Here is a 21736-nt window from a genome sequence, read left to right on the forward strand (position 1 = left end):
ATCTCGCGAGAACTCGAGGCCGCCAGGCTGGAGAGGAGAGCGGGCCGCCGGCGCGAAACCTCGCGGTGCTCGCCGGGCGCGCCAAGTCTCGCGATACTTCCGGAGCGCCCTTCATCATTGAGCTGCTATGCTGGTGGTGGGGCGGAAATCTCGCGAGATCTCCGCGCCGCGGTTCGGTTTCACTCGCGAGAGCTAAGCGGAGGAGGGGGAGAAAAGGAGGGGGGGGAGCGCAGCGTGCGTGCTGACGTCAGCGCGCGGCGGCGGGCGGGCGGGGACTATAAAAGGGCCGGGCCCGCGGCGGGGGGGGCTCAGTCAGGAAAGCGTGTGGTGGAGGGCGTGCGCGCGAGCCAGCAGCAGCGGCGGCGGCAGCGAAGCTCCTCGGCCCGGCGGATCTGTGTTTCTCGAGGCGGAGCGGGGCACCCCGAGGACGATCTCTCGTTATGAGTCATGTGGCGGTGGAAAATGCCCTCAGTCTAGACCAGCAGGTGGGGTGGGGGGGCACGGGGCCTGGAACGTGACGTGATGGGGGGGGAGGGGCGCTCCGTTAACCGGAGCCGGGCCTACTTATGGGGGGGGGGGGTGTCTGTGTGTGTGTGTGGGGTCCGCTTTTCCCCTCGCTCCCTCCATCCGCGCTGCTTGCGTCGTGATTTTATCCCTTCCTTTTCTTTACTTTTTATTTCTTTAAATCTGTTTTTGTCGTGGTTTTTATTCCCGGTAGGCCCAGCTTCGTCATATCTTTACCCCTCTCCCCCCCCCCCCCCCCCCCCCCCCCCCCCGCACCGGGTTTTGTGGCGCATTCGGTTGTTGCGCAGTTACCGGCGTGCGGCGCCTCCCCTCCTCCGTCCTGCCTCGGGGGGGGGCCGCCCCGGGGGCTGGGGGAGGGAAGGGAAAGGAAGGGGGGAGGGAAGGGAAAGGGAAAAAATAATAATAATAAAAAAGAAAAATTAAAAAAAAGGGGGAGGGGGGCGGCCCCGCCGGGCTCCACGAGTTGCCCCTTGCGGCCTCCTCCTCCTCCTTCTGCTGGCCACGCTCCGGGCCCGGCTTTTGTGTGGCGGGGGAAGCGACGATGGTAAAGTACAGGCTGGGCGCCGGGACCCCTGGCGGCGGCGGCGGGGAGCGGCCGGGAGTTTAACGCGGGGGGGGGGGAGGGAGGGAGGGAGAAGGGAGAGGAGGAGGAGGAGGGAGAGGGAGGGAGGAAGGCCCCGATAAATGGCGGCCATTGTGCGCCTGACGAGCGGAGGGGAGCGGGGCGGGGGGCGGGCGCCGCTGCTTTGTGTCGGCAGCCCCCCCCCCTTCCTCCCCCCTCCTTCTCCTCCTCCTCCCCCGAGCCGAGGGGCGGGGGCGCTGGCGGCCGCCTTTGTTCGCGCTGCGGCAGCGGCCGCCTCGCCGTGCCCGATTTTCTCCCCCCCCCCCCCACCAACCCCAACCACAACCCCACGGCCAGCTGGGCTCTGAGCAGCCCCTCGGTGTTGTTGTTCCCTCATCCCTTTTTTTTTTTTTTAATTATTTTTTTATCCCCACTTCTTCCTCCTCCCCTCCCCCCCCCCGCGGGGGCGGAGCTAGGAGCTCCAACGTGGGGGGGGCTGTTATCTAATCTCTTTCCTTTTTTTTTTTTTTTTTTTTTTTTAATTTGTGGGGGAGCGGCGGCCCGCAGGCTTCGTGCAGCCTTGGGCGAAGTAGGTCAGGGGGAGCCGGTGCCCTGCGTTCCCCCCCCAACCCCAAAATCTCATCGTGTGCCCCCCACCCCCCCCCACCCCGGCGGCACGTGACGGGTGCCGGCTGCAGGATTAGCTGGGCGGCTGCGGCTGCTCCCTGCTGCGCCCAAATCCCAGCCCGCAGTGCCGGCTGCTCCGCCGCACTGAGATGGCGGCTGAGCCGAGGCGCCATCTCCGACAGGAGCGCTTGGCGGCCCTCCTGGCCCTGCGGGGGGGGGGGGAGACACGGGCAGCATTTCTGTTCTCTGCCCAGGGACCTAACATCTGCCTCTGTTAACTCTCCAAACCCTTTTTTTTAACCTCTTTTTGATGCTCGGATGAGCTGAACAGATTGAGTTTTAACTACTACCTTTAAATTGGGTGACGCGAGTCCCCTATCAGGATTTTTCAGACGTCTTGAAGGAATAATGCATTGGGGTCTTTGGTTTGGATTGACTCAGGTCATGTTGGCAGATGCTCACTGCAATTGGCCTTGCATAAAATTCAGTTGCATGTAAACATGTTTTTGTTTTCATCCAAGTTGGTTTCTCATTGTGCTGTGTTGGTAAACAACTACACTAAGTCCATACCCAAGTTTTGTGAGTTGCCTACAGCTGTCTGCTTAAATGTGCCTGTATTGTGCTTGACCTAAAACATTTGTGTTACATACCAGGGCATGACTTTAAATACCTTTTGGTCAACTGAAGGTTGCACACAAAACTTTAGAAAAGCAAACCAAAAACAGTATTTGCTGGGGTGAATGTGGGAAGAAGTCATCTGATGTTTTGGGAACAGTAGCTGTCTCCAAACTGCAGATGCTGATCTCTAGGTGTTAATGCTGTCTAAAAAAGATTGTTGAGTCTCTGCCAATCAAGTAACTCCAATTAAGTGGAGCACCTGAGCTGCAGTCTGTATATTTGAAAAAATTGTTTAATGGATTTCAGAATGCATTTTAATGTACTGAAAGACAATTTTAGGTTGGTGCTTAGCCTAAATACAGTGCATAGAATAAAAGTCAGCAGTACTTGATTTGGCAGATGTAGGAGTCCTCTGGCCTTGAAGACAGCTGAAGATGTAGCCTTTGGTTTTACTGCTAATGTGGTATCAAAAGATAAAAAGTCTTGGTTCTTTGTCTTTACAGGAGATGCAATAGACATAAAGCAATTTCTCTGCAGCAATAACTTATCAGGAGTTCTGCTTGCCCTTGATCAGCAGAGCTTTGTTTTATCTTAGTAAAAATGCATGATACAACATGTGGATACTTAATGAACTATTTCATTCTTTCCAGTTTTCTGGTCTAGACTTGAATTCCTCAGACTCCCAGAGCGAAGGAAGCTCTACAAGCAGTAAGTATATACAAGTTCTCAAGTTTGCAATCACCTAGGCAGTTCTTAAAAACAAGTCAGGCTTTTGTAGCTGCAAAAGTAATTTCTGAAGCCAACACTCAGAGACTTACGGGAAAATCTAAGGCAATTGCTAAATACGCACCTGCTTCAAAATTACATACTTGAGGTAGGCACGCTTAATTTGCAGTGATTGTGTAAATTGAATGTTCTGGTAGTGCTTTTACTTAATTGTTATGCCAGTTTGAGAGAATCTGGTCTCCCAGGTTTTCTGTGGCCTCTGGTCAAACAACTGAGGCCAGTGTTTGTAGTAGTAATGTGATGACCTCTCTTCTCATAACATCCACCTGAAGTGGGAATGTTTGAAGGGAAAATGTTAATAGTTAACAGCAGTAGTCTTAGTATCTAACTGTATTAATCAAGATTCACTGAGCAGCAACTGTGTTCTGACATGCCAGGCTGAAGTATGTTAGAAGAGGGGATCTTCCAGGAATTCCCGTTCAGTTCGTGCCTGGTACATTCTGCTTTGTGTGCTGCTTAGCAGACAGATGCTTCTGGATTGTAACTGAAGCATGCTATTCAGAGGCAATTACATGTGGCTTCTGGTTAGATCTAAGCTGAACTGATTGGGATGATTACATTCAAGGGGAAGGAAAGATACTGGTAGTAATACCGTGAGTGCCAGTGTTGGAATGACATAGTGAAAATCTTAAGCTGCTCAAATAACCTGGCACCAGATTAAGTCTTAATCAGTTCCAGGAAGACAGGCTTTCATCACAGATACTGTAACATCCATAAAAGGCATGTGTGACTTGGTCAAAGAAATAGCACACACGAATGTCTTTTTTTAGAGGGCAGCTAAGCAAATGAATGCAAGAGCTTTGTGGTCACTGCTCCAGTCCTCTGTGAGATGTGTTAAATGTTGATGGATTTTTGTTCAAAGATGCTGTTAAAGGCCTCAAAACTTGTGGGGCAGACTTTTTCTATGCAAAAGGTGGTGTTGCAAAGGCTGGTGTCTGTGAAGGTGCCAGTGCCACAGTTTTGTAATGCTGTTTTTCTTTTGTCCTCTAGAAGGCAGATACATTCCTCCTCACTTACGGAACAGGGAAGCTTCAAAACAGGGTATGTATCAGAAATGGTGGCAAGGCATGTGACTGGTTTTTTGCCTGCTTCTGAACTGCCATGAGCAGGCTGTTAAAGGCTCCTTTGACACTGCTGTTAAAAGTGACTGTGCAGACTGCACAAAACATTGCAAATTCATCTGTTTTTAGCATGCTGTTGTTGGTTTCTTTTCCAGGTTAATTTAAGCTTGAATTCAGTATCTGATTGGCAAAGTGTCTTCCATATCTCACTAAGCAATTAACTAAGTAAAGCATGATGAAGTCTCCTTAATTTGCCTAGTTATGTAATCTTGTGTATCAGTTTGAACAGATTTTGGGAGTATCAGTTTTCCTGAGAATGACTGCAACATGGAAAGTGTAGGAACTAGCACAGTTTTGCTTTATGAACGTATGTTTTATGCAGACTTGCTCTCAACTGGGGAGCACGTCAACCAGAACAGTTACAGATGTTGCCTTCCCTGTACAAGCTGTCAGAAGCTAGGCAATCTACAGGAGTAATTGCAGAAGGCAAGATCTGATGCTGGAGCCTGAAACACAAACGTATGGCTGTACACTTGCATGGAGGGGTTGTACTGAGAAAAATCAGCTTTATATAATGTGCACTTCCTCTAGAACAAAAGATTAAAAAGTGCATGGAATGCTTCAGTGAAGTAAATGATGGTTTTTACTGCAACATCTGCTGCCTTTCAGAAATAGTTACCAGACATGATGACAACGCATTGTGTAGATAAAAGGGAAACATTTCAACTAACAGTTACTGAGCTGCTAGCACGGAAAACGAAAGGTTCAAGTTGTAGCATAGTGGTAAGGAATTAAAGCTTCATGGTATGGCATGACTCTTTTCTCATGCTTCTAAAGCAGTGCTCTGGACTTTGAAGGATTCTGTTTCAGATAGTGCAGGAGGACTCTTATTTCCATTAGCATGTATTTCGATACTCTCCTCCTATGTACACCTAATGTCTCATTTTTCTTCTGGAGCTACTTAATGACTAAAACAAGTGTTCCACTCCAGTTTTATGCCACTTGAAGAAACAGCTTAGTCTTGTCTTCACATGCTTCTGAGCCATTTTTTATATTTAACAAAGACGTGGCCTAAAGCACCAAATGAAGCCAAGCAACCTGAGACCTGAATCTACTGGGGAAAGTGCAAGGACTGTTTGGTAGCTGTGTGCTTTTCAAGTTTCCAGTAATTTTAACTTCAAAAATAAAGAGTCTTACAGGAAATCTCCTAGATAAACCCAGAAGGAATGTTTGTTTCTTAAAGCAGTGCAGGAAATCAGAATTAAAAGTTGGCTTGTAACTTGTACCACAATCCGATTTTTGGCTACAGTGGCATTTTAACCTTGCATTGAGTTTCATGCCCTGTGTATATAGGAATGTCACTCAAATTTAGCTTTGCACAGAATAGAAGAAACATTAAAATGTCTTTGTTTTAAATTGTTTTAAATGTTTTAAAACATTAAAATGTTTTTTCTGGGGACTTAAATGTTGGATGACTTCCAGCTGAAAAGTTGCCTGAGAGATGGTTTAAATGTCCATATTAAAGGCTGCCCTCCAGAAAACATACTGTTGTACTGGAGGCCATCTTGCCTTACTTGATACTTACTTGTGGTTTACCTTCAAAGTGCAAGTTACAGAGGTGTTTGAGGTGTTCCTTTGAAACACGAGGGGTGAATGTTGTCTTTTGTACTTGACCAACTTGGAGATAATACTAGGATCTACTCATGATGTCACTCAGGATTGTTCGTTTGACATTCTTTTACTAACTAATATTAGGTACTTAAATAACACCATGCAAAAAGGCAAACAAGTTATGTAATTTATTTGAACAGGCCATGTGCCAAATTTAGTTGGTTGTAGGCTGTCAGCTTCTGTTGGTTGGTACGCTTTATCACTGGATTCCTCCTGACTCCCTGTGATAAAAGTTCATGATAGCTACGTGGAGAAAGCCATCCAGTTCCGGGATGCACCCTGGATTCAAGGATTCACCTTGCAGCAAAGTGTGTATTATCATCAGCACAGTGATGTGAAATTGAGTTATTTTCTAGGATGATGTGAAGTATGTAACAGTTGTATACGTTCACAACTAAATAGTCAGTACCTTTTTGCTGGCTGCTCTGAAGCTGTTCTGTATATTGGCTGTACCTTGAAACCCTTGACAACAGATTTTTCAAGGTAAATGTGTTAGAAAGCAGCCAGCAAAATAGCCTTTGGATAGTAGTGGTTCTGTAATGGAACTCTTGAAGCAGCATTACAAGCCTAGTCACCTGATAAAATTAATGGATCTAGAAATGAAACCACATGATGACTGTATTTCAGTAATCCAGCAGGATTGTCTCACAAACTGTCCTCCTTGACTTCTGTGAATGTTAAGTATTGCTGCATTCAGATGGTAGAGGGACTTAAAAATAAACAACGTATTTCTTCTGTGTGTTGTTTCCTTAGACATACTCTGGAAACAACTAGTGTGTAGTTTCTAGCTTGGGGTTCTCAATTTCCTCTGTAGCTGATGATGGTTTAGTAACTCAGAGACGCTATTAAAGTTGCACAATGGACTTGTGGCTAAGAAATTACTTAAGGTGGTGAACTTAATCGTTTAAAAATGGTTATTTGTTTGCTGTTCTATATGAGGAGTTGAGTATCCTAATGATTACATAGGTATTGGCTGAGGAAGGGTAAAGGGTCTAGAATACTCATTTAAAACATCTAGAATATTTCTGTTTAAAAACCTTACAGTGCTTTTCTGATCCACTAGGTAAGCTTCAGCTTCTTCCATACACCTAGATATCTGCCTGTATCATAATACTAATGACAGTTTGTTACCTGGGAGCAGGACAACACAGCTGCAGGAAATAAAAATGTATTAAAAAAATCCTTTAAACTGCTGAAAAACAAAATGGCCATTAAGTAGTCCAAGCTACAGTACATGGAGCTCAGTATGCAAGGCTGCTTGCTCTGAAGTGTTTTTATTTCCCTGAGCTTCACTTGGTAATACTGAAGTGCCTTATCTTACTGCTTTCTCATTAGACTTCTGGAAGCTGCTCTCATATATTTAGTCTGAACTGATCTATAACGATCAAGCAGTAAATGTTAAGAGTTATTTTTTCTTTATTAAAACAATCTATTGCTTCTGCGTGTGCCAGCTTTTCAAGTAAGCTGACAGTGATTGGTGACAGATCATTATAAAGTGTGACCTAAGATGCTGATTGAATAGTGTGGCAACTACCACTTTGCATAGGTGCAAGAACTACGAAAATTGATTAGGAGTTCATTAACTTACTGAACTCCAAAATTACCTCCTTGGGAAGAAATATGAACAGAAAGGAATCTGTGCATGTCTTTGATAAAAATCAAACTATGCACAATGATCTGGAAGTGGAATACATGTTTCTAACTGTTAAAAATGGTACATATGTGTGTTCACAACTTGGGTCTAGACATGGCTGTGCTAACTTAAGGAAAACTATGGTGAGTTACCAGCTTACAGTGCTGCAGATTCAGAAAACTGACAAGGTAAATAAGCCTACTTGGTATGTATTTGGGAGTATAAAATGGACTCCTTTCTGAAACTTCAGACTTGGAAGGTCTCTGTATGTGCAGAGTCAGCCCAAATTTCTGGATCCAGGCACTAATGAAAAACATCTAGATCTTCCTGAAGATTGGTCTGTCAGTACCACTACTGTTAAGCTTGCTCAGCAGGAAGATACACTCCCAGATTTTAGTAAGTTTTGGAAGTAACTCATGCTAAAGCTTGCATTAATGAATGATTGTATTCCTTATCTTCGGTATCTCAGTGTGAAGTTAAGTTTTTTCTAGTCCTTAAAGGTAAACTCTTTGGAATAATTTTATGCTAGTTGCTTTTGTTTTGTCTGGCACAAAAATCTTCATTGGCTTTGTTTTGCAGAGCTTGCAGAAAGCATGCTTACTGATAAGTGATGATTACATTGAATTTCACTTATTCTCTCTGCGTCCCGCAGCTGAGACTTCAGGTCTTCTAAATTTGTGAGCATTGAACTGTTGATCAAAGTTTTGTAATGAGGTCCTTAGTCTAGTACCAAAATGTTTCTTAGTGTTCTACAGTTCCACTGATCTTGTTCCCCATGAATAAACTCCACCAGGGGCATGGTTAACTTAACAAAAAAAATGCTGTGGAGGATTTCTGTTGAAGTTGCAGATAAAATGCAGAGCTAAGGGTTCTGAATGCTTGGAAGTGTCATAACTTTTCTTGATATGCTTGAGGTCCTGGTCCTCTGTTATTTCAGTTATTGCTATCAGAGTACAGCCATGAATGTAATGGATTCAGTTTGTACCTATTTAATGTAAATAGGTAAATAGAAACATTAAATAATTAGAATGTGAAAGTGTGTGAGGCCTTACACAATTCAGAATCAATTCCCCAGCCATATTAGCAATTCGGCTAAATCAGTATGGGCAATGAGGAGTGTTTAGTGCCTAAGTTCTCTACTTCTACGTCTTCCTTTTTTAATCATATAGGTAAGTCCAGTGAAGACTTCTGGATGGACTGTTTTCTTGTAAAAGTCTGAACTGTGTAATACATCGCTAAAATATTTTTTTCCCCACTAGGTTTTGATAGTGGTGGCTGGAGTTCTAGCAGAGATAAGGATGCATACAGCAGCTTTGGTGTACGGTCTGATCGTGGAGCAAAATCAAGCTTCTTTGACCGTGGAAATGGATCAAGAGGAGGAAGGCAAGTGCTTATTTGTATGGGCTGTGCATTCTAAGGCTGTCTTGGTTCTAATAGCTCACCTGTGATCTTGCTGGAAAAAGCAAGTTCTAGCTGTCCTTCTAGGATAAGGTACAGGGAACCTGGGAGGGGGAGAGAGTGAGAGAACCTTGTTTAAAGCTGCAGGAATTCAAGGAGGGTGAGCTTGCATGTGTTGGAAGATGTGCCCTGTAGCTTACCACCAGCCACTTGCTGCAGCTGTAATGAGTGCTGACTTCCTATTTCCCCAAAAAGGGCTACATGGGTGGATACTATCAGGGAACAATTTAAGAGATGTTGGGAGCACGAGATACATCAGAACTGATATTTATTTCAATATTTTTTTTCCATGTTGAAAAGTGTAGTTAATAAAACTGGGTGAGACTCTTGCAGGTTCTCTGCCTTATTTGATCAGTCTTACACACATCATGCGTTGTATGCACAAGTGTGGTGAGTGACCTTTATCGACTAGTAAGGCTGATGCTAGTATCCAGACTTTTCTCAATCATGGTTTACCAGACCAAAAACTAAACAGTTGAGGTAAGGATGTTTTTCACCTTCTTTCCAAGCTAGTAATACAGGTGAGCTCCCTCATAAAAAATCTTCATAAAATCTGTAATGTGACTTGTAATTGTGGAATTTAGTTTGATCATGTATGTGGTGGGGGAGTAGAAGAACAAATTGAATCGCTTCAGGGTTTTGTCTGGACTTGGGAGGCAAATGTAATCTGAGGCACAGAGAAGGGGGGTGGTACCAAACAATATCTTACAAGAAGCTCCCTGCACAAAAAGACTCAAACGCCAATTGCAGCTTTATAGGCAGATAACTAATACTTTTAAATAAACAACAAAACAACCCTCAAGCCCTGGCTTCTTTTGATATGTTTCAGTGTGTTAAGCTGAAACCCAACTGCTAAACTGTAGTTGGAACAAACTTCCCTGTCTAATACAGAATGGATATGACCTAGCCTGACATTGATGCGTAGTCCTCATTTCAGTTCACAGGTCAATGTATGAGTACAGATAACTTGATTACTTAGATTGTGCTATGTCATGTATCTAATATACAGAGCATACTCCACTAGATTACAGTAGCTCTGACTCTGCTTGCATGTCAGAAAAATCCTGGTGTCCAGGAACAGTGGTCTAATACTCTTGCTGTACTTAGATATGAAGAGCGTGGAAGAGGCAGCGACTATGACAGGAGTGGCTTTGGTAGATTTGACCGTGGTGGAAACAGCCGCTGGTCTGACAAATCCGATGAAGATGACTGGTCAAAGCCTCTTCCCCCAAGTGAACGCCTGGAACAGTAAGTAGTGGGATGGTATAAATTCACGTGATAGGGGACTGGTTGATTTATCTAATAAATAAAATGCCATCTCTTCTGCTTTTAGGGAGCTCTTTTCAGGAAGCAATACTGGCATTAACTTTGAGAAGTATGATGACATTCCTGTTGAAGCAACAGGCAGCAACTGTCCTCCACATATTGAAAGTGTAAGTGTTTGTTTAATTTGATGTAATTAATCTGCACTGTTTCGAGTGTGAAACGTGTCATGCTGCGTTATGTTCAGGGAGCAAGAAAAACCTTGACTCTCTACAGCTAAGGTCTCTTGAGAATTTCAGGTTAGGTATAATGAACAAGACAAAGGAGAAGTTGTATAAGCTTGTTTGGTTAACGTGTGTAGTTCATTTAACTGTGATGTGTCTCTAAACAGTAAAGAAGGAAAAGTGCTTGGAGGTGGTAGGGTGTCGCAGCAATTTCTTAAGTGTGGGTGCTGTCATGTCTCAGGTATATAGGCTTGTGTTGCCTGTACTCAAGACTTGGCTTTTTAAGAATTACTTACATGATAACTGGACGAAGTACATAATTTGTCTGGTAACTTAACTCCTGAGTATTTGTGACCTGAAGTTCTGTAGTAAGAAATACAAACAAGCTACTTTATGGAAGACTGTGTGGATGGAATGATGACTTCATTCAGGGAAGGATCCCATACTTAAACCTTGCAAAATATCTTACAGTTCAGTGATGTTGACATGGGAGAAATTATTATGGGAAACATTGAGCTTACACGTTACACCCGTCCTACCCCAGTCCAGAAACATGCAATACCTATTATTAAAGAGAAGAGAGACTTGATGGCCTGTGCTCAGACAGGTAAGTTTGTAAATTCTTACTGCTCAGTCTCTATCAGGTTCTGTATTCCTTGAGCTGTCTGTGAGAGATCTGGTCTGTAAGGTAGTAAACTCCTTGTTCAGAATGAATGTACCTGTTGTATTGGAAACTATTAGCTTAGTCTTGCTCATGCATTAGATGTGACTTGACTGGTTTTACCTTTTATCCCTGGAGAGATGTTAATAGATTAAATCACATTCACTTCAGGGTGTTGCAATGCTGAACGAGTCTTGCAGATGTCTTCCTCTGGGTGAATAGTGCAATCCAGTAGCATGGGCAGAACATCTAATGTACTACATCTAATGCAGATATTGATGGGGATGTTAATGATGCAGGATTAGGCACAGTATATGGCAGTAGTTTTGAAAATAACTCATTAATAATACTAAATTGTATCTAATAGGGTCTGGGAAAACGGCTGCGTTTCTTCTACCAATATTGAGCCAGATCTATGCAGATGGACCTGGTGATGCTTTGAGAGCTATGAAGGCAAGTATTTTAGTAGTCCTGGAGAAGCTAAGACCAGTATAATTTTGTCATACACTGTCTTCTACACAGCAGCTAGGCTATCATCATTTTGGTTATATTAAGCAACTTTCAGTGTTCTCCTTCCCAAAGTATGGGCTGTGGGGCAACCTGTTTTTTTGCCCTACCTAAGGAGTTGATGCACATAATTGTGTAGGCAAAGTGGTTTACAAGATGCTTTGCTGCTTAAGCTTTTAGGAGCGCTTCCTTGCTGCAGATAACTGGTCATGTATCACATGTCTATGCTGTAGTGACTTCAGGATAGGAAGAAGTAGGCTTTTTGGTGTTCTGTGGCGAGGATTTCTCTTACATCAGTTATGGATGACAGTGCAGGTTGTAGAGGACAAGCTTTGGCAGCTGCGTTACTGTTAACATATTAACCAACAGTTTAATCTTGGACCCTGCAGCAGGGCAGAGTCTTGAGAAGCAGTGCTTTAAAACAGTTGACTCTCAGCCATGCACAATTCCTTGTTAAGAGAAGCTCAGTAACCTTAGGTAGCTATTACAAAAGCAGTGTTTTAATTCCACTTGTAGCTGGGGTACTAATTGCAGTTTGTTTCAGGAGAATGGAAGGTATGGACGCCGTAAACAATACCCAATCTCGCTGGTCTTGGCCCCAACTAGAGAACTGGCTGTGCAGATCTATGAGGAAGCCAGAAAGGTACGTCTAGGAGTTCAATATTAAAGAATAGCATGAAGTATAGTTTTCCTTGGAGCTAACTTACTTGTTTTTATAGTTTGCATACCGTTCCAGAGTTCGTCCCTGTGTTGTGTATGGTGGTGCAGACATCGGTCAGCAGATACGTGACTTAGAACGTGGATGTCACTTGCTTGTGGCAACTCCAGGACGACTGGTTGACATGATGGAGAGGGGAAAGATTGGACTGGATTTTTGCAAGTAAGTGAAGTGATTTTTGTCCATATCCTCATGGGTTGCTGGCAGGAAACTCTCCAAGTGAGATCTAGAGAAGATAACACTTGATACCTTGCTTTTGAACTGTAAATACCTAGTTGAGAAATACAGTCCCATGTCTATATTTGGTTATTGCTTAAAAATCACCTAAAAAAACCCCTTCTTATTCAGATACCTAGTGCTTGATGAAGCCGACAGAATGCTTGATATGGGTTTCGAACCTCAAATTCGTCGAATTGTTGAACAAGATACTATGCCACCGAAAGGGGTGCGTCATACCATGATGTTCAGTGCGACTTTCCCCAAGGAAATCCAGGTACTTCACAAGTTCAAATACCTTAATAGTTTAGACTTTTTTTCCCCTTCAAGAGGTGAAATTACATACTGATTTCTTTTTCCCTTTCTTTAGATGCTTGCTCGTGACTTCCTCGATGAATATATCTTTCTGGCTGTTGGCAGAGTAGGTTCTACATCTGAGAATATCACACAGAAAGTAGTGTGGGTGGAAGAGTCAGACAAACGATCATTTCTGCTTGACCTGCTAAATGCCACAGGTAAAGACTGGTTTCAAATAAGCAAATCCTGGAGTAGTAAGATAAGGCAAATCTGACAGTGCAAGTAATGAGAACTTAAATTGAGTAGGGGAAGGAAAAGACTACATTTATCTGTTTTTGTGCAAGGCACTCTTCTTATGTTGACTGAGTGGCAGTTAAGTAGATGCAAACTCTTTGGAAGATCTTAACTTCACATTACTGGTTTAGAACTAATGAGAGCAGATAAATGAAATTAGCTTTTTCTAGGTAGTGAAGCTAAGTATTTGTACTGCCTTTTTCTTGCTAACTTATGATTGTTTCCTTGTTAGGCAAGGATTCATTGACTCTGGTGTTCGTGGAAACTAAAAAGGGAGCTGATGCTCTTGAGGACTTCCTCTACCATGAAGGATATGCCTGTACAAGTATACATGGAGATCGCTCTCAAAGAGACCGAGAGGAAGCACTGCACCAGTTCCGTTCGGGCAAGAGCCCAATTCTTGTTGCCACAGCTGTAAGTGAAATCTCTGAAGCTTGAGCTAGTAGGCATATTGCATCACGTACAGAACTTTGATCAATTTGATTTAATCTTCTTAACCACTAGGTAGCGGCAAGAGGACTGGACATATCAAATGTAAAGCATGTCATAAACTTCGACTTGCCAAGTGACATTGAAGAATACGTACATCGTATTGGTCGTACAGGCCGTGTAGGAAATCTTGGTAAGTACAGACAGTATTTCATACCTAACGTGCTAGGTGTAGTACTACTGGCTGAGTGGCACACTCAAACTACAGAGTGCTTGAGAAAAGCCTTCTGTGACAAGGCAATATTGCTAGTAAACTGTACAGTGCTGCGCACAGCTTCCCTTCATAGGGAGTCTGGAGGTGTTTTGCTATTAAAGTGCTACTCAGATCTAATGTTTGTGAAGTGGTGACATCAGGAAGTAGTGTCTTGGTGTCGCTTGTATCTGTTAAATCAAGCAATGCTTCTACATTATGTGGATGGACTTGAACCATTGTCCAACCAGTGTGGAAAGTAACCAGTTCGTTCAGCTAGCGACTTTGCTATTCAGTAAAATTTTGGTGCCACATGTAAACTTGGTATCTTCTGTGTCCATAAGGAAGTAGTAAGGGCTTGTGTGAGTGTCTAGGGAGGAGAAATGGTGTTAAAACAGATTTTTCTTCAGATAATTCTCATGTTCTCAAGCTTGACTACGATGAGCATATTGTACATATTGTACAATTGCCACAGCAACAAGTGGGATATGAAATGGGATTAAGTGCTGTAATGTATTTGCTTCGTGTGGGTTAAAACTGAATATTTACTTTAGGTCTTGCCACCTCATTCTTCAATGAGAGAAACATAAACATCACCAAGGACTTACTTGATCTTCTTGTTGAGGCTAAGCAGGAAGTACCATCTTGGCTGGAAAACATGGCTTATGAACAGCATCACAAAGGGGGTGGCAGCCGCGGGCGATCTAAGAGGTAATGATCAGAACTGATTTGGCTAAAGGTATTCTTCCCCTGTTGTGAGAGGCAATTCTGGGACTTGTTTTCAAAGTAAAAATACAGTTAATGTCTGAGGAAAGACAAGCCAGTGCTGTGTAAATTGAAGTGAGGTGCCATCATCAGAAGGTGACAGCTTTAATATGTCTTAATTTAGCTAGTGTGATTTGACTTCATGGATTTTTGCTGTTTTTCTTCAGAAACGTGCTTTTAAGATGTTTTTTCTCCTTTTCAGTATTAGAAGGTGGTCATAAGTGCATCACTTGAACTAATTATAGGTGACCTAATTATAGGCTCAGGAAATCTGCAGAACAGAGGAGGTTGCATCAAACCTCATGAGGACCTGATAAAGTAATTCTTGTTGTGTAACATGTCAAGTTCAACGTGACCTTGTTTGAACAGTAAATTTCCCTTTGCTATTATTGAATGCCCTTTCCCAGATAGCGTTGGGATGCTTGTGAAGAAGTGCACTGAGCTCAGCAGTGGTTGGCCAGCTGTAACATGAATTAGAGAAATTGTGTACTTTGATCTTGATGTCTGCAGTGCTTAAAACCTGAAATTTTTACTGAAGTGTCTTTTTTTCCTTTTCCTCTATACAGCAGTAGATTCAGTGGAGGATTTGGTGCCAGAGATTATCGAACAAGTAGTGGTTCTGGTAGCAGTAGCTTTAGCAGCAGTCGATCAACCAGCAGCCGCAGTGGAGGAAGTGGCAGCAGAGGATTTGGAGGTAAGAAAAAGAACAGGGTAATCGTGGCTGGCAGCTATAAAAACAGATGTAAAATGCTTGATAGTAAAACGAGTGGAGGTAATAAAGTAAAAAAAAAAAAAAAAAAGTAGTAAATACTAGGTCACCTGGTGCTTGTTATGCAAAGCTTCAGTATCTGTTGGGTCTGTTAGCACAAGTTACCTGTATTTAATTAGTTTGACAGGACATCTTTTTCCTGTGGTTTGGTTTGCATTTGACAGTGCTTCTGGGTGGGTTTTCTTCTATAGGTCATAGATGTCTAACTTGTGCCCTGGGCTTTTTCTTTTGTGAAGGCTCAAGTCTTCAGCAGGTTAATTAAGCATCGCTTTCTCTTGCCTTTCATAGGTGGTGGTTATGGAGGCTTCTACAACAGTGATGGATATGGAGGCAACTATAACTCCCAGGGGGTTGACTGGTGGGGCAACTGAGTCTGCTTGCAGCAGATAACCTACCAAACAAGCTAATATGGAAACCACATGTAACTTAGCCAGACTATACCTTGTGTAGCTTCAAGAACTCGCAGTACATTACCAGCTGTGATTCTCCACTGAAATTTTTTTTAAGGGAGCTCAAGGTCACAAGATGGAAACAAAGGAACAAGTAGCCCTATCTTGAAGGTGGTTTTGAAGACTCTATTGCTGTAGTCAGGATTAACTCCCCTCCCACCCATCCCCACCCAGAAACTGCATTTATAATTTTGTGACTGAGGATCATTTGTTTGTTAATGTACTGTGCCTTTAACTTTAGACAACTTTTATTTTGATGTCCTGTTGGCTCAGTAATGCTCAAGATATCAATTGTTTTGACAAAATAAAAATTACTGAACTTGGGCTAAAATCAAACCTTGGCACACAGGTGTGATACAACTTAAACAGGAATCACTGATTCATCCATAATATTACAAAGAAAAACTTATGCGGTAGCCTGCATTAGGGCTTTTGGTATCTGCAGATTTGAAAAATAAAACATCTTGAAGCATATCAATGCAATTAGTTTCTAATGTGGCAAAACTGTACTAAGTTAAAGTTCTGATTTGCTCACTCTATCCTGGATAGGTACTTAGAACCTGATAGCCTTTAATAAAGCCATTCCAGTCATGATGAGATGATGTATGGATACATGCATACATTAAAAGCACTGTTTTTGAAGTTAATGCAAGTAAATACAGCAATTCCTTTTTCAATATTTAGGCAGATCATTAATGTGAGCTAGCCAAATGTGGGCAGAATATTACAGGGAACGTTTAAAGGTCTGATAACTTGAAATAGTTTTTAGGAGAATTCATCTATTTAGACTTTTTAAAAATGCCTGCCATATGAAATTGAAATGGTAGAATGGCTGACCATGGCAGTGATTGGTCCTCCTTAAGGGCCTGACTGAATTTTTGGTCTAATAACGCATGCTAGTGTTGATGTTTTTTGGTCAAGAGGGTATGAACAGGAAGAATTATGCAGCAGGCTTTATTTTAATGCAGATTCACATTACTCTGTTCAAGCTGCGTGGAGATGTTAAACTGGCTTACTGTAGACTTTGTAAAATGGCTCCAGAAGAGTAACAAACAAACCTGAGATCACAGAGGTTGGAAATGTACATAAACTGCACAAGGTTTCAATTCTGCTATTAAAGTGCAGTTTTAGTCAGTTTTAGTTGCATAGGTTTCCATTGTATTTATAGTCTGTTTATGCTAAATCTGGCCAAAGATAAGTATTGTCCACCAGAAAAATGCCTCTGCCACTTGGAATTTCTGTGCTGACTTTGTGGCCAGAGCAGTTAACAACTCTAATCTACAGTGGCGTAGGAAAATGGCAAAAATCTCCTAAAGTGCAATAGATTTTTTCAAGTGTATTGTGCCTTGTTCTAAAACTTTTATTAAGTAGGTGCACTTGACAGTATTGAGGTCATTTGTTATGGTGCTATTTCAAGTCTAGGTTTAGGCCCTTGTACATTTTGCCCATAACTTTTTACAAAATACTTCTTTTATTGCACATTCAGAGAATTTTATATATGTCTTGTGTGCGTGTCCTTAACTTCCAATCTTATTTTGTCTCTTGGAGATTGAACGCAGCTTGTTTAAGGAGAAGGAAATAGATTCTAAAACTTATTTGGGACCATGGGAATGATAGCTGGGAAGAAAACTATTTGCACACGACAGATTTCTAGATACTTTTTGCTGCTAGTTTTGTGTAATATTTATTGAACATTTTTGACAAATATTTATTTTTGTAAGCCTAAAAGTGATTCTTTGAAAGTTTAAAGAAACTTGACCAAAAGACAGTACAAAAACACTGGCACTTGAATGTTGAATGTCACCGTATGCGTGAAATTATATATTTCGGGGTAGTGTGAGCTTTTAATGTTTAAGTCATATTAAACTCTTAAGTCAAATTAAGCAGACCCGGCATTGGCAGTGTAGCCATAACTTTCTGATAGTAAAACAAAAATTGGCAACTTAAAATTAAACATGCCAAGGTTTTGATACACTTGTCTTAAGATATTAATGAAACACTTCTAAACACTGATGTGAAGTGTCCAGATTCTCAGATGTTTGTTGCGTGAGTTTTGTTTAGTTGTGTGTTTTTTTTTTTTCAGTGAATGTCTGGCACATTGCAATCCTCAAACATGTGGTTATCTTTGTTGTATTGGCATAATCAGTGACTTGTGCATTTTAGCAAGTTTTATCAGCCAGCAATATTTTCAGTTCAGATACAAGGATTCAAAACAATATGCAAGAATGGATTTAAACTTGCTGAATGTGAAAATTTGAATTTCAAGTCACTGTAGGTTTAGAATTGCTTATTGTATTAGTTTAGATGCTAGCACTGCATGTGCTGTGCATATTCTTGATTTTATTAAAATAAAAAAGTTGAACTGCACAGTCTACTCATTTGTGAAGCGTCACTCTTCTGGTTTATGAGATCTGTAGCCTGAGTAATCTCATTTGCAGGCAACTCTGGAAGCAGGTGAACATAGTGTGGTACACATCAGTGTGCTTAGGAAATGGCAGCTAATTAGCTATCTAGGTTACAGCTGTAGCAAGCACAGATTAGCTTCTGCCCACTGTGTAGGGTGCTTACAGTCTTCTAGAGAAGCTAAGACAGCAGGTAGAGGACAGATGGGGAAAATAGGCTTATACCCCAAAGGGGAAAAAAAAAAAAGGCCAATTGAAACTGATTGAACTCATGCTCAGACTTGGATTCCTTCAGGTACTCTAATATTACAGGTCTCATCTCACAGTTGTGCCTCAGTTCAGTGTAGACATCGAAAAGCCGTGTAGAGGGCATGCATCTTTCTTACTTGCTGGTGGTTGCTAGGTAGCCTTGTTGAAAATAAGTATGCATTTCTGGGGGAAAGCTGTGGTACACACAGTACGTACAGTTGGAGGGTGGTAGCTTTTCTGTTCTTCCCTCCATCACAAAATTCAGTCTGCCCTTAAAAGCTGGCAAATCTATACCAGTGGCTGTGGGTTTGAATGGGTTTTAGAAAATGGACCATGAGCTGTGACTAGTCTGGAATGAGCTTGAGTACTGGACTATCCGTTGGCAGCAGATTTAGGTGTTCCAAGTTTTTATTCGGAGGTGTGCAAAAGTGTCCCTAACCTCTTTAAAAGAAATGGGATTTAAAGTTTTCTACTGAAATCACTTGAAATGAGTCAGTTCTTCATAAGAGGAGAGAGAAAGTAATGCCTGTCCCTCACCTGGTGAAGGTGCAATGTGTTCTCACAGTCCTGCATCCATATAAAACCACATCTGCAAGTCTTCCCTAGTTGAGTTGGTTCCCCACTAGTCAGAAAGTAGCGCGTGTGTGCTTTCAAGTATCATGGAGAGGAGGAAATAGCTGTGCTTACCAGGATAACTTTCCGGAGGTTCACTCCGTTTTGAGCACACTGAGTGTGGACCACACTATAAATTTACCTGCTTTAGACTTGTGCTAATTACCAACCTCATCCTGCAGGGCTTTGTGTTGTCATGCTATGTCCCTGGATGTGCAGCATGCACTTAAATATCTTCCAGAAGCTCTAACGTGGCAGCTCTTTACCCTCTTGTTTATCAGGTAGCTTGAAGTCCTGGATATTCTGAACCACAGCTGGGAGGTAACCTGGTGAAACATTGTGCAGTGCAGAGGTGGCCCGTGGGACCCAGCAGTTGAGCCTCAAGCATAAGGATTTGTGTTTATTGCTTGAGAACGAGGCTTGTTCCTGGTGAAAGCCACTGCAGGCAGCACAGGTGTGGCAGAAGTCACAGGGCAGCTGAAGATACAGGAACAAGGAAGCAGCTCTAGGCCAGACCTGTAGGCAACACTCTGTACCAGGGAATGTACAGGTTCGTGGTAATAGCATAAAGGAGAGTGAACTCTGCTAGCTATGTGAAAATGGAAGGAGGAAGTTGCTATATTTTGGCAGAAATACTTGAGAGGAAAAGTACTATGAAACCTTGTTTGCTAGAACAATTTCCCTCTAGCGGTGTGAGGTTGAAACTAGGCCGTGGGGGAAGTGGCATGTAGTGTTAGGACACAGTAAAAGCAACTCGGAGCATCTTCTCACACAGGGGAAATCGTGCTTTATCAGTGCACTTTTGAAGCTTTTGCCTAAGAACTAGGAAAAGAGGGTGGGTGGGGAAATTGTGAGGTAAAAAGAAAAGCTAGGAAGTGGCAACAACTACCTCTTGGAGTATTGTTTCTGCCAGTGTGACTTCTGTGACCAGTGCATACAAGCCATGGTCTTGAAACCATCTATTTGACTGGGGATGGGATGGAGTTAGAGTAATGTGATGTGGATTTTGGTTTTGTCAGGTGCTAGCATGAGCTCTAGGCAGTGACCAAGTGCAAGAAAGGCTTGAGCAAGCAGTACGCAGCTGAGGCTCTCATCATGGCAATCAAGTTGCGCTGTATATCTCATTAAAAGTGTGTGTCTGTAGCCTGCTGAGTTTGTGAATCCTCCCATCAAGTGCAGTGTTCACTGTTGCTCATACCGATCAGTGTGTTCATGAAAATAACCTGTGGCTAGCTACTGCGCTCTATTAAACTACAAATCTCGAGTGTTAGCTTATTCTTCGGGAGGGGGAGCAAGTGAGAGGTCTGTAGTTTCACACGATGCTGTTCTGAGCTCATCCACTTCACTGAATCTGTTGTAGAATCACACAAGTCAACCTCACCAGACAGTGATTGATAACTGGGTAGCTGGAGTGAAATCTGGCTGGTGAATGGTCACTAGTGGTGTTCCCAGGGGTTGGTGTTGGGGACCATCCTCTTCAGTATCTTTATTGATGACTTGGATGAGGGAACTGAGTGTAACCTCAGTAAACTTGCAGATGACATCAAGTTGGGGGGAAGTGTTGATCTGCCAGAGGGTAGGAAGGCCCTGCAGAGGGACCTGGACAGGTTGGATCAACGGGCAGAGGCCAATGGGATGAGGCTCAACATGGCTCAGTGCTGGGTCCTGCATTATAGCCACAACAACCCCACACAGTGCTACAGGCTTGGGGAAAGAGTGGCTGGAAAGCTGTGCAGAAGGATCTGGGGCTGCTGGTTGATGCTTGCCTGAACATGAGCTGGCAGTGTGCCCAGGTGGCCAAGAAGACCAATGGCATCCTGGCTTGGATCAGGAATAGTGTAGCCAGCAGGAGCAGGGAGGTGATCGTCCCCCTGTACTCGGCTCTGGTGAGGCCATACCTTGAGTGCCACGTTCAGCTTTGGGCCCCTCGCTACAAGAAGGACATGGAGGCCCTGGAGTGCGCCCAGAGAAGGGCTAGGAAGCTGGTGAAAGGCCTGGAGCACAAGTCCTGTGAGGAGCAGCTGGGGGAACTGGGGGTGTTCAGTCTGGAGAAGAGGAGGCTCAGGGGAGACCTCATTGCTCTCTACAACTGCCTGAAAGGAAGCTGTGGAGAGCTGGGGATTGGCCTCTTCTCACAGGTAGCTGGTGATAGGACTAGAGGAAATGGCCTCAAGTTGTGCCAGGGGAGGTTCAGGTTGGAAATGAGGAGACATTTCTGCTCAGAAAGAGCAGTAAGGCACTGGGACAAATTGCCCAGGGAGATGGTGGAGCCCCCATCCCTGGGGGCGTTCAAGGAAAGGTTGGACACGGTGCTTAGGGACGTGGTTTAGTGGGTGACATTGGCAGTAAGGTGATGGTTGGACCAGATGATCTTGGAGGTCTCTTCTAACCTTAACGATCCTGTGATGATTCTACGATTATTGTTGAGGGAAAGATTGCTAGGGCTGTAGAGATGACAAAAATACTGCATGAAACTCAACATTTTTGTCAGGAAACATACCAGCTTGGATTATTCTTGTGGTCGTGCCAGCCTCCTAGTTGTTTGCTTGCTTTTGTTGAATTATTTGCCTCATAAGTTGCAGTGCTCATGTAAGTAGTCTCCAGAAAGTCATTACTATAACTATCCCCAGTTCACAGGAATATTACTCAGTAAGCTGGGGTAACTTGCAGATGATTAACAAAGCAGACCT

The 21736-nt window shown here is 43.0% G+C and overlaps 1 protein-coding gene across 1 annotated transcript; it reads left to right on the plus strand.

Annotated features, from left to right (window-relative positions):
- The first annotated feature begins 317 nt into the window (after positions 1-317).
- Positions 318-18150, plus strand: DDX3X (DEAD-box helicase 3 X-linked). Its single transcript, XM_084299523.1, has 17 exons — positions 318-485; positions 2983-3040; positions 4109-4159; positions 8743-8866; positions 10049-10189; positions 10275-10374; positions 10900-11035; positions 11457-11542; positions 12141-12239; positions 12316-12476; positions 12663-12807; positions 12901-13045; positions 13354-13535; positions 13626-13743; positions 14355-14511; positions 15132-15259; positions 15623-18150. Exons 1-17 carry the CDS (start codon positions 441-443, stop codon positions 15703-15705), a joined length of 1959 nt encoding a protein of 652 aa, XP_084155649.1. The 5' UTR covers positions 318-440; the 3' UTR covers positions 15706-18150.
- The last annotated feature ends 3586 nt before the right edge of the window (positions 18151-21736 follow it).

Source organism: Netta rufina (assembly GCF_964035555.1).
Source record: "Netta rufina genome assembly, chromosome: 1".
Classification (NCBI taxonomy): Eukaryota; Metazoa; Chordata; class Aves; order Anseriformes; family Anatidae; genus Netta; species Netta rufina.